The 15,114-nt window shown below is 43.3% G+C and overlaps 1 protein-coding gene across 1 annotated transcript in view; it reads left to right on the forward strand.

Annotated features, from left to right (window-relative positions):
• Positions 1–15,114, forward strand: part of STARD9 (StAR related lipid transfer domain containing 9) — a 170,893-nt gene that overhangs the window by 80,288 nt on the left and 75,491 nt on the right. Inside the window, exons 8-12 of the mRNA XM_045014653.1 lie at positions 3,015–3,084; positions 11,794–11,866; positions 12,771–12,838; positions 14,269–14,366; positions 14,806–15,003. Of these exons, the coding sequence (XP_044870588.1) occupies positions 3,015–3,084; positions 11,794–11,866; positions 12,771–12,838; positions 14,269–14,366; positions 14,806–15,003 (507 nt within the window). The remainder of the gene's footprint in view (positions 1–3,014; positions 3,085–11,793; positions 11,867–12,770; positions 12,839–14,268; positions 14,367–14,805; positions 15,004–15,114) is intronic.

The raw sequence follows: 15,114 nt of genomic DNA on the forward strand, positions 1-15,114 counted from the left end.
CAGTATATCAATATTTGCATCTGTACTTGTTGCGCATGAGCAGTCACCAGTTTAGGGGTAACAGAAAAATTTTACAGTTGGGGAGGGGCTCTCTTGTACACTGCAGGTGTCACTTACATAGTTTGTTTCAGTAGTCTCTAGTGTATAGAAGCCAATACTTGGATGAAGAATAGACAAGGCGGAGAACCAAAGAGGAAACCCTTTAGGGTTGCCTAGTTACTTTCATATTAGAAGTAATGTATTTTCCATTTGCAAGTCCAGTCAGGAAATCCCAGCACTAAGTATTTTGAATAGTTTCCAGACTATCATTTTTTGGATGTAAAGGCTGCACGTTTCTAGTGTTTAAAATGCTGAAAGTGTTTCAGTGCTTCAGATTGGAATGGTTTCAAACTTCTCTCTTACAGATGGTTGCACTGTTAAGGAATCAGCCTCTTTTAAATCAGGAAATGATGCAATCTATATTGTTACTCTGAGACAGATTGCTGAGGCAGATTCTGTCTTAGTTTGAGATAGATTTCTAGTCCAGACACAGGTTTATTTGTGATCTTTCTGTGATTCTTGAAAACAGACTTTCTTTTTCCAAGTAGCAGAGAGAGCACTTAATGGCATTCCTTTTCCAACAGCATTAATAATTTTTCTTTTGCCTTTTTATAATAAACCTTTGTGTGTTGTGATCAACTAGTTTCTATACTGGAGGCAATAGTATCAGTATTAACATAAATGTAATGGGTAAGAACTGTGGAAACTTTATAATAAATATAACTGTGCCTTCCCATCACATAGCTAGTTTTATATTCACAAGATTACAAACCCTTGAAAGTGAGTTAGAGAAACAATATAAGGCACTTTTTCCATACTCTGTAGATTGGCAGATGCTGGTGCTGTTTGAACAGTAATTGGCTATTGTTTTTCAGACAGGAAAATGTCATTACATCTTTTGGAGTTCACTGTATAGCTAATACAATGTCAAACAGTACAATAAATGCTTTGCTTTGTAAACCATCCTGTAGTTTTGCATGTTTTTAGGCCACAGATGAGATTCTTTTAGTTGTGGGTGAATGTGATGCTGGTGTGAGACTTTGTTTTCTTTGGGTCAGGTATTAAAGGGCTAAAACAAATCACCCATCTTTGGGCCAAATTCTGACCTCATTCACAGTCTGTTTATCTACTAGTATCTAAGGACAGACTCTGTCCCACTATCTCTGAAATAACCCTTTGAGTCTTGCTAAGCTTTTAAATTATTGACTAGGGTAAGCAATTGATATTAACTTGATAGTTGATAGGAAAATCATTTTAATTAGAAAAATTATACCTTTTAGAAGGGTTCTCTTTAGAAAGTGTGGAATTAGGTGTTGATACCTATCACTGAAAGTCTTTGTTTCCTGCAGATAAGATGTTCCAATGGAACTATATACTGTTTGTTTTTCATGGTGCCAACAGGTGTGTATCTGTAAATTTGCTAGCACATTTAAATTAGTCTTAAGAAACGATATTCTTACCATAAATTATTTTCTGGTAACAAAGTATACCTTTTCCTGACTTCTTCTGCCTCTCTTCCCCTCCCCCCCATACACACTCCTGTGGCACATATTAAAAAGAAAACATGTTTCATGGATTGTTGTACTAGTGAAATACAACAAAAAATATGAGGAGCACTTCATTCTACCCCATGATAAACAATTTAGGAAAATATTATTTTCTATAGCGCCTTGTACGGTTGCCAACCATGATACTAGAATTGCCAAAAGTAAGACAGAGTAAGTCCATTGAAGCCAACTAAGGGCTAGTCTACACTGGCAATGCTAAAGCGCTGCCATGGCAGCACTTTAACATGCCTTGTGTGGTCACGGCATGACACTGGGAGAGCTCTCCCAGTGCTCTAAAAAACCTCCACCTCCACGAGGGGTGTAGCTCCCAGCGTGCTCCCAGCGCTGATGCATTGTCTACACTGGCACTTTACAGGACTGAAACTTGCTCCACTTGGGGGTGTTTTTTTACACCCCGAGCCAGAAAGTTGCAGCGCTGTAAATTGCCAGTGTAGACAAGCCCTTAGTGTGTCTGCTACAAATTTACATTTTATAAGAGGCTAGTAATGAAGTTACAGCATAGCAGCATACTGCCCTCTAGTGGGGGCCACATTAGTCACTGCCACTCATTTGCTCCAGTTGTTTCTGCAATGCGGCATCTCTTTCATTCCTGGCTAGTGGACTCCTCCCCCTTTCCCCCCTTTTGTTTTGTTTTGTTTCCTCAGGGCAGCTACATTAATGCTTGATTCTTTCTAGGATCATAATCAGGATGTACTTTGGTGTGGAGTAGGGCACAGAATTTTATACAGGGTTTAGTTTACAGATAAATGTCACAGGTTCACAGTATGGTATTTAGCTAATGAAGTGTGCACCACAGACTCCAGACAGAGGACTTCCTCATTCTCTGATTCATTTGGACTGAACCTTATACTTTACATCTGCAGAATCAATGGCTGAAGGATTGTCTACACACAAAAATTGTATCACTTTAACTATGATTGTGTAGTTAAAGTGACGAAAAAAAATCAACCTCATGGGGATGCAGTTATATTGGTATAAAAATGTTTATGCCTCTCTAAATTATTCGCATATGGGAAGAGGAATAAACTAGACCTAGAGGTATAGGACATTTTTATACCAATATTACTGCATCCACACTAGGGGTTGTACCTGTATAATTAGTTTGGTTTCAAAACAAAACAAAACAAAAAAACCCACTGCTAATCAAAGTAGTTATACTGATACAAAATGTGTGTGTAGACCAGGTCTAAGTCTCAGACAGAATGTACTCCCCAGTTGTAGTAGTAACCCTATTGCATAGTTGAACCAAGAGACTAGAGTGAAACAATATTTCCTGAGTAAAACCTGTTTTTTAATGGTGTCTCTTTCACTTTGCATAGTTGAACCAAGAAACTAGAGTGAAACAATATTTCCTGAGTAAAACCTGTTTTTTAATGGTGTCTCTTTCACTTTTTAAACCTCTGACAGGATTGTCTCAGCATTTAGTTACAGACTACAAACAAGCCATAGGACTTCTGGAAGAAGGAATAGCCAACAGGTATTTTTTTTAATCAACCTTTTTTCTGTCTCTCCTGTTTTTCCCAGTTTTGATAAAACAACGACTGATTTTTCTGACAATGTTACATGTTTGTCATTTAACTTTAAACAGAAATGAAGAATGATCTATGTGATGACATCAGGCTTCCAAATTACTCTCTGAAAAAACACTATATATCATAATTTAGCTCTTAAATGGTTGTTACAAAGGCTCATTAAAAGATTATTTGCATAGATATTACTACAAAACTGATTGTATCTTGACTTACACATAGTATATGCATAATATTACTTTGATATAGGATCAAAAGTGAACCACAGAGAGATGTTTTGCTCTAACCAAGTAAATCTGTATGCTCCATATACTCCATTCTTCAGATGTTATAGTTTTCAATTCAGTTTCAGCATAGCTTAGTTTGTGACTACAGAAATCAAAACACATTTGTGCTTTACTACAAACTGTTTGAGGTATGTTTATCATGTGGTTCAGGCTGACTTCAGGGTAGAACTATTGTAAAAACAGGCCAGAAGCCATTTGTGCCATCCTTTTCTATGGGAAACACCTAATAAAAATAGCAGAAACTTAAAATTATGTTGGGTTAATGTCTTTAATATAAAGGGACACATTTTCAAGGGTCCTTAAACTAGCCTCTAAAATTATGATGCAGTGTTTGTACACAAATCAAGCAGCTAGGTGTAATTACCTGATTTGGGAGCAAACACTGGAACTTTTGTATGCACCAAAAATAGTCATAGCAACATTTTCAAGCAAAACTGTAGGTGCTCAGAATTGTGTCTGCAAAAATCCTAGGTGTATAAAAATGCACCCACAATTTCTTGCTGAAATGTTTCCATAACCGTAGGGTGAATTTCACTTCTGTGCAGAGACCACAGCTAGCCTATACACCACATAAATTGTATTTTGAGGGTTTAGTTGGGATTTAATTGGTGTCTAGGCTAGGAGAAGGTTCTTTGCATGCAGCTGTTTTTCACCCATAGTGCATAAATAAAACAAAGCGACGTGGTTTTTGTTTGTTTGTTTGTTTTTGCACAGGATTTTTATTTATTTATTGGGTGGGGTGCGGGGGATAAGGTGAGGTTTGGTTAATATTCCTACTTCAACTTACTAAAGTCATTGGTTCATTAAAGTTAATTGGGCCTGGATCCAACCACTGGTGGCTGCATTTGAGAATCACCAGGCTAGAACATCAAGGACATTGCACACACTTTAAGCATTGTAAATAAAAAATTAAAAAAGGATATTACTGAGCCAAAGAATGTGCAGTGGAATTTAATTTTGCCGCTCAAGACTTGTAGTAAGCATTAGATATCATTTCATGATCAAAAGGGAGTTTCCCAAATAGATCTTCAATGAAATTCCATTGTATGTATTTATCAATGCAATCAGAGCATAGTCTCACCATTGCAGAAACACAAATAAAACATTGTACTAATAAATATATTTAATAAATTGTGCTAATAAAAATGTAACCTGAATGCAAAAAAGAAAATTTACTGCTAAATTTAAAAAATAAAACAGCTAAAATTGCCTGTCAAAAAAATTAAATGTAACAATAAGCTTACTCTAAAGTCCTAAATATCTAAAATGCAATTTTATAAAATAATCAGCAGTAAAACATAATGTTCTTCTTCGAGTGATTGTTCACGTCCATTTCAGTTGGGTATGCTGTGCCACATGCACATACGTCGGAAACTTTTCCCTTAGCAGCTCCCGTAGGGACAGCAGGGGAACCTCCTAGAGTGGCACCCTTATGGTGGTGTATATATTACCCTGCCGGCCCAACCCCCCTTCAGTTCCTTCTTGTTGTCCGTGGCGGCGTTGGAACGTTCTCTCTCTCTCTCTTGCTTGCGAGTGATCCCTTAGCCTTTCAGTCTTCTAGTTAGAGTTGTTCTTAGATAGTTATCAGTTAGTTAAATACCATTGTATTCAGGTGTCTAGAAGCTAGTTCCAGCACCAGCCTTGGGCTGTGGAGCATGCCGCAAGCCTAGGGTTTCAAAGCTTGCGCCACATGCCGCAAGTCTGTGCCTAACAGCGACCCCCCTAACTCCTGTCTCTGGTGTCTGGGAGAATCTCATCAGGCAGAGCGCTGCAAAATCTGCAAGGCCTTCAAGCCGCGCACTAAGAAAGAAAGAGACTTTCGTCTTAAGCAGTTGCTCATGGAGGCCGCGTTACAACCACCGGCACTTGACCGACTGGCACTGGCACCGGCACCGGCTTCCTCAGAGTGAAGTGCCCCAGCATCTGTGCGCGACCCAGCACCACCCAGGCACCGCAATCACCGGCACCGAGATGGGACGATCAACCTCAGCACCGGTTGGCCTCTCTGGCACTGACTAAGTGTCACAAGAAAGGGGAAAGAGGGCGCTATTCCCAAAGAGCTATTAAGCCGCTCAAAGAAGCCCCCAGCATGTAAAGACAGATTGCAGACCCGAGCCAAGAACTGGCACCGTCGACTCCAGCGCCAGTGGTTTCAGTGCCGACAAGTGTCTGGAGGAGGTCCTTGAACACCCCTCCATGCCCGACACGTTCGAGGCAGCAAAAGACCTCATTGAGCTGTTAATGCCAAACCCCCTCCCATGCAGGGAGAAGCCTCCAGCACCACACAAAAGGGTGCCGTCCAGAGGGAAGCCGGCAATAGTGCGCTGCTCGAGGTCACCGTCTTGGCACCGCTCCCGTTAGAGCTCAGCGTTCTGCTATTCCCCGGAACCCATGACCCAGCGTAAGGTTATGGCACCAGAGGTGAACCCTCCAGTGGCACCCGCAGCAACTGCTTGCCGGTCCATGACACCATTGGTCACCCAGCACCAGAGTATGGCACCAAAAACCTCACCGGCACTGAGTATGAGACACCAGTCCTGGTTCTGAGATTCCTGGTACTGTTCACGGTCCCAGCCAGCCAGGCACCACTCTCCAGCACCCTATGGCCGCTCAACACTCAGCACTGCCCTGGTCCTCTCTGTTGGCATCCTCCGGCTCCGAGGCTGACTCCGGTCACTCTAGCTACAGCAGACATCGAACCGTAGCCAGCAGAGAATCCCAACCAGCATGGCAGCCACAATGGCCTCCTCCAGGCCAGTGGGCCTTCTGGACCCCATGAGCCTACCACCAGCAACAGGTCATCTCCTCCAGAGCTTCTAGGTCCAGGCAATCTATGCAACACCATTCCAGGTCGCCACACAGGCACGCATCAAGGACAAGGGAGGCTACTCTCTCTAGGCTGCCCCCAGACCCCCAAGAGCAACTGGTGCTCTCAGGCCCAATACCTGAGGCGGTGCCAAGCACTGCGACACCCCAAGAGGTGACCCAGGCATATGGGGACACACAGGAGGCTCTAGATGAGGGCAACCTACAGCACCTCACTTCCTCCTCTTCCCCAGACGAGAGTGGCAGGCAGATCAGTTTCAGGACTGCCACCAGTTGACCACAGGGCTCACCAGGAGCTACTCCACAGGATCACCCTCAATATGGGCCTCCAGGTGGAGGAAACGGTTGAGGACAAGGATCCGATGGTGGACATCCTGATGCCCGAGGGTCCCTCCAGGGTCGCGCTCCCTCTCCTAAAGACCATATAGACGAATTACAACACTGTATGGAAGACCCCAGCCTCTGTCACGCCGACGGCCAGGGGGGTAGAAGGGAAATACTTTGCTCCTTCCCAGGGCCACGAGTTCCTGTTCTGCCATCCGAATCCCTATTCCCTAGTTGTTTCAGCAGTCAATGAAAAGGAACGAGAGGGCCAATAAGCCTTGGCCCCAACAGCCAAGGAGGCCAAGCATTCAGACCTCTTCGGTAGGAAGGTCTACTCCTCCGGAGGCCTCCAGCTACGCATAGCCAACCAGGAGGCGATCCGTAATAGACATAACTTCAACTCTTGGATGGCCGTGTCCAAGTTTAAGGATTGCCTGCCCCAGGACTCTCACTCTGAGTTTGCAGCTTTAATTGAGGAAGGAAAGGCGGTGGCTAAGACTTCGCTACAAGCCTCCCTCGATTCAGCTGACTCTGTGGCCAGAACCATTGCCTCGGGGGTAATCATGCAATGCTCAGCATGGCTCCAGGCATTGGGCCTCCCTCCAGAGGTCCAGAATACCCTCCAAGACTTTTCCTTTGAGGGCTCAGGCCTTTTCTTGGAGTAAACAGACTCCAGGCTGCATGGCCTTAAGGATTCTAGGGCCACCCTGAAGTCACTAGGGATGCATATGCTGGCAACCCAGAGAAAGCCCTTCAGGCCTCAGCCTCCGCAGCAGAGGCAGTATCAGCCCCATCCCAGGCAGGAGCTGTATCACAGGCGGGACAGAAATAACAGGTGTAGACAGAAAAACGCGCCTAACAAGGCCAGAATAAACCGCAGCCTGGAAACAAGCAAGGGGTTTGAAGGTGCACCTGAGGAATGCGTACCAACCCAGTTCCCGGATCCATCCCCACGGTTTTTAAACTGGCTATCCCACTTCTACCGTGTGCGGTCCCATATAACATCTGATCGCTGGGTCCTATGCACGGTACAGGTGGGATAGTCTTTCCAGTTCTCCTCCTTCTCTCCCTCCCCTCCACCTTCCCCATCCCTCTTCAGGGACCCCTCTCACGAGCAACTCCTTATGCAGGAGGTTCGTTTGCACCTCGAGAAAGGTGCAGTGGAGGAGGTTCCACAGGAGCTAAGGGGAAAGAGGTTTTACTCTTTGTCATCAAGAGCAAAAGACAGTGCCCTCAGTTCTGCTCATTCCAAAACCACAGTCCAGGCTCCATTGCTGATGCATTCTTAATACTATGGGGCAAGGGTCTGAAGTATGCCTTCCCTCCTATCCCGCTCATCCACCGGGTCCTCCTCAAAATTCACAGAGACAAGGTGACAGTAATCACGATCGCCCCGTCTTGGCCCTGACAGCATTGGTACACAACCCTCCTAGAGCTGTCTGTAGATGCCCCAATTGCCCTGCCCCTCCACCTGGATCTGATCACGCAGGACCAAGGGCGCCTCCATCACCCGAACCTGCAATCTCTGCATCTTATGGCATGGAAACTCCATGGCTAAATCCCATGGAGAGCCAGTGCTCTCAGTCGATGAGACATTCTCCTCGGCAGTAGGAAACCTTCCACTAGGGCTACCTACCTGGCGAAATGGAAAAGGTTTTCCTGTTTGGTGTGAATCCAAGCGCCTTCAACTACTCCAGGCTCCCATCCCAGTTATTTTAGACTAACTCCTACACCTTAAGCATCAGGGTCTATCCCTTTCCTCCATCAGAGTACACCTGGCGGCCATTTCAGCTTTCCATTCAGGGGAGTCTGGGCGCTCGGTGTTTTCTAATCCCATCATGGGGTGATTCCTCAAAGGGCTGGAGAGGGTGTTCCCATATTCTTGCCCACCAGTCCCAACCTGGAACCTGAACTTGGTCCTCTTCAAACTCATGAGCCCACCCTTTGAGCCCCTGGCCACTTGTTCCTCCTCTACCTTTCTTGGAAGGTGGCGTTCGTGGTGCCATTACATTGGCAAGGAGGGTGTCCGAGCTGAGAGCCCTCACCTCCAAACCACCTTACATGGTGTTTCGTAAGGACAAGGTGCAGCTTAGACCACTGCCTAAATTTCTCCCCAAGGTGGTTTCCCAATTCCACATGGGTCAGGACATTTGCTTACTGGTGTTCTTTCCAAAATCCCACACAAGCCCAGGACACCGCAGTGTACATACGCTGGATGTCCGGAGAGCCTTGGCGTTCTACATAGAACGCACGAAATCTTTCTGCAAGTCGACCCAATTTTTCATTGCCATAGCTGAGAGAATGAAGGACCTTCCTCTCTCTCTGCAAGGTATATTGTCCTGGACCACAGACTGCATTCGTACGTGCTATGAGCTGGCCAAGGTCCCAGCTCCAGCGATTATGGCCCATTCAACCAGAACGCTGGCATCTTCAGCAGCCTTTCTGGCTCAGGTCCCTATCCAGGAGATCTGTAAAGCAGCCACCTGGTCTTCAGTGCACACGTTTACAGCCCACTATGCTGTTAACCAACAGGCCAGAGATGATGCAGCGGTTGGCAGAGCTGTTCTTCAATCAATTGTTCCATGACTCCTACCCTCCTCCAATGGTAAGCTTGGAAGTCACCTAATTGGAATGGACGTGAACAATCACTCGAAGAAGGAAGAACGGTTACTTACCTCTTGTAATGGACGTGAACAACACATCTCAAAGAACAGTTACAATACCCACCCCCCTTCCCGTCTGTCGGAGTCAACGGCAAGAAGGAACCGAAGGGGGGACGGGCCAGCAGGGTAATATATACACCGCTATAATGGTGCCACTCTAGGGGGCTCCCCTGCCATCCCGATGGGAGCTGCCAAGGGAAAAGTTTCTGACGTCCGTGCACGCGGCATGCGCACACCTAATTGTAATGGACGTGAACAACACATCTCAAAGAACAACAGTTCCGAGAGGTAAGTAACAGTCTTTTGCTAAAATATAGCAACTGTCAATGCCCAGGTCAAAAAAGTTCTCACCTGTTTAAAAAAAAAAATACACCAAAAAACAAATCACTTCTTCAAGCTTTCATATAAAAATAAATATTGCAGTTTAAAAATGTGAGCAACTTAAGTAATCAGCTGCTCATAACTTGCAATTTAAAAAAATCCTCCAAAAGTATAAAACCGATTAAAAAAAATTCAAAAATCAGAAAGCAAAGCTAAGCCAAGCAACTTTAAAATATTTTAGTCTCTCATAATAAACTATTTACAACATAACAAAAAACCCACAAAATTAAAAACAATAAGAAAATGTATGGATAAAATAAATTAGCTTTTTAAAAAATCCACTAAAAATCCATCTAAATCTTCAATTCAAAACTGCAAAGCTAACACACATACTTTTTGGGCAGCAGCCATCATCTTGTGACAGTCTTAACTTTATGCAGTGTAGTTGTAGCCATGCTGGCCCGAGGACATTAGAGAGACAAGGTGAATGAGGTAATAATATCTTTTATTGGATCAACTTCTGTTGGTGATAGAGACAAGCTTTTGAGGGTCTGAATGTCTGGCTTTTGAAGGTCTGAAGAAGAGCTCTAAGTGTTCAAAAACCTCTCTCTCTCCAACAAATCTGGTCCAATAAAAGATTTTTACCTCACCCATCTTGTCAGTCTTAACTTTATTAGTTAACCTTTTGAGTGTCTCAGTGCTTTTACAAAGTTTAAACATTTAAAAAATTAATTATAAATAATAAATAATAAATAAAAAACCAACATACTAAAAAAACCCATCCCCTTTTCATTAATAAAACAGCTAAAAAAGCTACAAAAATATTAATATATCATTAAGTAAATGTAACTAATGTAATATAATGAAGGCTCTATTTGATCACTTAGTTAAGTGGGCTAAGGCAAATGGGGCTATGAAGGTTGCCTTTCTGGTTGCCATCATTTCAGCTAGAAAAGGAGGTGAACCAGGGACCTTTTAGCTGATCCTCCTTGCACTATCTTCCATAGAGACAAAGTTTCCCTGAAATTATACCCAAAATTCACCCCCCAGAGTAATCTTGGAATTTCATCACAGACAACTCACTTACCTGTGTTCTTCCTGAAGTTACGTGCCACCACTGAGATTAGGAAACTTCACTCTCTGGATGTCTGTCATGCCCAAGCATTCCATCTGCAAAGGACAGAATCCTTTAGGAAACCACCTAGACTATTTGAATCCTTTGTGGGATGTATGAGAGGGGAAGAGCTCTCTTCTCAGAGACTTTTCCAAATGGATTTCAGGGTTCATGTTGCTTTGTTATGAGTTATCAGTGACCCCTCTCCCACAAGGTGTCAGGGCCCACTCAACTAGACCTCAGGATGCAGCAGTAGTCTCACTTCAAGATGTGTCTCTCCTGAAAATCTGTAAGGCAGCATCATAGGGCTCTGTTCACACTTTTGCAAGACTTAATATCCTGGTCCAAACTTCTACAACTGATGCATTCTTTGGAAGAGCATTCCTCCGATCATTGATCCAGCACGGTTCCTTACACCCTCCTTCTCAACTAATATTGCTTGTGAATCACCCACAGCGGAATACAGATAGGGACCATTGCTTAAAGAAGAAAGGAAGATTATTTACCTTGTGCAGTAACTGGAACTCTTTGATATGTGTGGTCCCTATCTGTATTCCACTATCCGGCTGCCTCCTCCTCTGCCGCGGAGCCTATGTTATGGCTATTTGTGGTAGAAAGGTAACTGGAGAGGCAATTGGTCTGCACCTCTCCATATGCCCAGGAGGAGGAGCAGGGTGCAAGTGTGGACCAATGGATACTGCTAGCAAGAATCTTCCAGTCTCAAGCACCTGTAGCACATGCATACCTCACACTGGAATATACATAGGGATCACACATCTTGAAGAACTCCAGTTACAGTACATGGGAGTAACCTTGCTTTATACTTTCAAGCGGTAATCTGCTCTTATTTAACACCATAAAGATGTACTTGAAGGCTGTTCTAATTTATGTCCCTCAACTGCCCCCTGGATCAAAATGCAAAGGTGGATTTAATTCACTTTTGCCCTCCACCTTCTCAGGTGCTGTACTAGGCACAGTCTGGCCAGATCTAAGAATCTGGCCACTGTATTTAAAGCTATAATTCTTTAATCTTAGCCTTCGTTAATCAGTTGAATCTTGTATTTGTACTTCAGAAACATGAACTGTCCCAACTGAACTTTTTTTGTGCACTTTTTTATGTAGAATCACAGCAGCTACGCATGTTCATGATGCCAGCAGCAGATCCCATGCCATCTTCACCATTCAGTACACTCAGGTTAGCTAAAAATTCCAATCTCCTTTTTTTCCCTCTCCCAAAGAACATTGTTTAGCATACTGTACAGAGTTTGTTCTGCTTTCAGTAACCTTGGCAGAAATTATGCTACTTAATTCCTTTGGATCATACTGCAAATTTTGTTTCACTTCTTACATCAACTTGAAGGCTTTGTACTTGTTGAGGTTATCTTGTTTTCTTGTGCTATCATATGGTTAGGAGTGAAGCCAAAGGCTCTTCATGAAAGGAAAAAATAAATAAATTGAAAACTGATCTTTATATTGCAATACCACCCCAACAATGTTGTGAAAATTCATGTGTGGTAATGTTTGCAGTTCCACTACCTTTTGTACTCTGTAGTTACTACTTACTGATTAGGATCTTAATATAAAGAGTAGCATTTTAATGCCTCCTCTGAATTATGGTCTTTCTGGGATTTCTGTATTCACCTCCTAAGCACCTTGGTGCATAGTGTGCTGAATCTGATACAATACATCCTTTTTCTGGGGGATTGTATCCTACACTGTCAGGAAGATGGTCTCAATGATCTAATAGATCTTTTCCATCTCGCTCTTCTAACATCCTGTAATTTTAGAACATTCAAGATATTTTTCAGTAGTTGCACAAAAGAACCTTGGAATACAGTAATAGTGATTTTTGTCAGGTCTAGAAGAAAATCTTTTCATACAGTCACGAGTGAGTGAAATTTGCTCAAGAGAAAATGATCGTAAGAGTGGGCTTTGCATGTAAGTTAAGAGAACTATTGGGTTGATATTTGACTGTACTGTATGGCCCAAGGTCACATAATAAGTAGAAGTGCCAGAAATACAACTCTTCAATAGAACCCGTAGCCTCTTGTATTTTCATAAGTTTGAATTGAAAAATTTTGATTTATTTTTCCCTTCAGGCTATACTGGAGAACAATCTCCCCTCTGAAATTGCAAGCAAGATCAACCTGGTGGACCTTGCAGGCAGGTAATAATGAACTGAGGGGGAAAAGCTCTATTAAAATATTAACTGCTGTGTTCCATAAAATTGATGATACTGATGATTTTAAAAAAGGAAATTACGTTTTAAAAAACTACATTAAGATAATGCAAAGTATGACCTCTGTATAGGAAAACAAGTAGGATATTGAGCAAAAGTTATCACTCTGTCATGTATCGTTTTGTTTTGGGAGTAGGGTTTCGCTGGACCGATATCCATTACGAGCAATGCATTCACCAAAACCTTATGCAATAACGGTGAACTAAGACCAGTATTCTCCCCACTACCACACAGCACAGAAGGGAGTAAAAGAGGAAGTTACTCACCTTGTGCAGTAATGAGGGTTCTTCAAGATGTGTGTCCCCCTGTGGGTGCTCCACGTCAGGTGTTGATGTGTGTCTGCACCGCAGATGGGAGATTTTTGGTAGCAGTGCTCGGTCGTAGTAGTAGTCTCGCAGTGCTGTTGGCACCTCATGTAGCATGCGCACGACCTCAACTGTCCTCGGCTGCAGACAGAGCTCCGTGGCACTGCTGCCTCTTTGTTTTATTCTCTATAGAAATCACTAAATTAGTTGTAGTTTAGTAAGTCTCGTTTTCTTAGATACATACGCTTTCTCCCCCCCAATCCCCAAAATTCTTTAATTGTTCTCTTCCTCCCCCTTTTCCCTGTTGGGAAACTTCTATCGGCCGCGATGTCTGGCTCGCCCGACTTTAAACGCTGTGACTCTTGCTGTGAGGCAGTGCCAGTCTCTGACAGCCACTCGTCATGTGTCTGTTGTTTGGGGGAGACTCCTATCCCTCAGAAGTGTGCTTGCTGTAATAATCTGAAAGCCAGGGCACAGCATGACAGAGATCACTGCCTCAAGATGATTTTAATAGAAAAGTCCTTTCAGCCTACTCCTCAAGGACCAACACCAGCAGATGGTTCCCCAAGCAAAACCTCTGCTAATGGGAGTGCTCAGTCTTCCAAAACTTCCAGGAAGCAAGCCACTACTTCTGTCATAGGGACACTCAGAAAAAGAAGAGGTCCCCGGCGAGGTCGCTATCCTCGGTGACTCAGTGCGAAACAGGGTTGCAGGATGCACTGAGGGAACAAGAAAGTATGTTCTATGTTCCTCCACCACTAGCCACTTGCAGCGCCATTGTTCTGTCTCTATCTCCGCTGAGCTCCGCATTTAAAAAGGGTACATGTGGACGTGGTGAGAGTGGAACTTTGAATTGCTGCCCTTTAAGAAGTAGCACAAGAGGAATGTATTTTCTATAAAATGCTCAAAGCATATACTGTTTATTTCTGAGGGTTTAATTCCTCCGTTCTTGTACCTGAGGAGAACATGTTCTCACTCAGGCCCGCCCTGGCATGTGTTAAATATTAAGTATAGTCACACAGTTTGTATTTTTTTTCCTGATATGTGTCTTAGTGAAAGAGCTGATCCCAGTTATTGCAAAGATCGAATTACAGAAGGTGCCAACATTAACAAGTCATTGGTTACTCTGGGAATTGTCATCTCCACCTTAGGTACGTGTAATAAAATGAATATTTTTTTAATTTTGGAAGATAGTTATGCACAATGACCCCTTGCTGTGTGCTGTATTTGAAAAGTGTGTTAGATTTAGAATACTGAGCTGAGGAGAACAGCTCTGTCGCCCCTTCATGTACTAATTTGACATTATAGAATGAAAATAGCCATCATTAGAAAAAATGTAGTGATATTTAAACTGATTTCTAAAAAAGCGTTTTTGAATAAACAATTGATAATGGTTTAAATACGTTAATATCAGAGGACAGCCAGCAGGATAGTGTAAAATACAATACTAATGATATTTTTATTATCTTAGCCAATTAGGATGCAGAATTGAGAGTAATAAAGACACACCAAATGCAGAAGACAAGAAATTACTATCTGAACCCATTGAAGATAATCCCTCTCAGAAAATGTCTATTGTATTACCTACAGCACAAAACTCTCAGATGTTCAGCAGCTGCCAGAGCATAAACAGCATAACTAGTGAAGGGGACAACCATGTGAGCAGTCACTCTCCAGGCAGTGTCAGCGGGACTAGGCGTCAGGCTTATATCCCGTACCGTGACTCCATCCTCACCTGGCTTCTGAAGGACAGTCTAGGGGGCAACTCCAAGACCATCATGATCGCCAGTGAGTTCAGCTTTCTGTTCACTTTATATGTGGTATGGCATACTGAAAAAGAAGCCACTACTGTGGGGTGAGGTCCATTGCATCATTTGGGCCCTAGTCCTGCAAAGATTT

Source organism: Mauremys mutica, chromosome 4 (assembly GCF_020497125.1).
Source record: "Mauremys mutica isolate MM-2020 ecotype Southern chromosome 4, ASM2049712v1, whole genome shotgun sequence".
Classification (NCBI taxonomy): Eukaryota; Metazoa; Chordata; order Testudines; family Geoemydidae; genus Mauremys; species Mauremys mutica.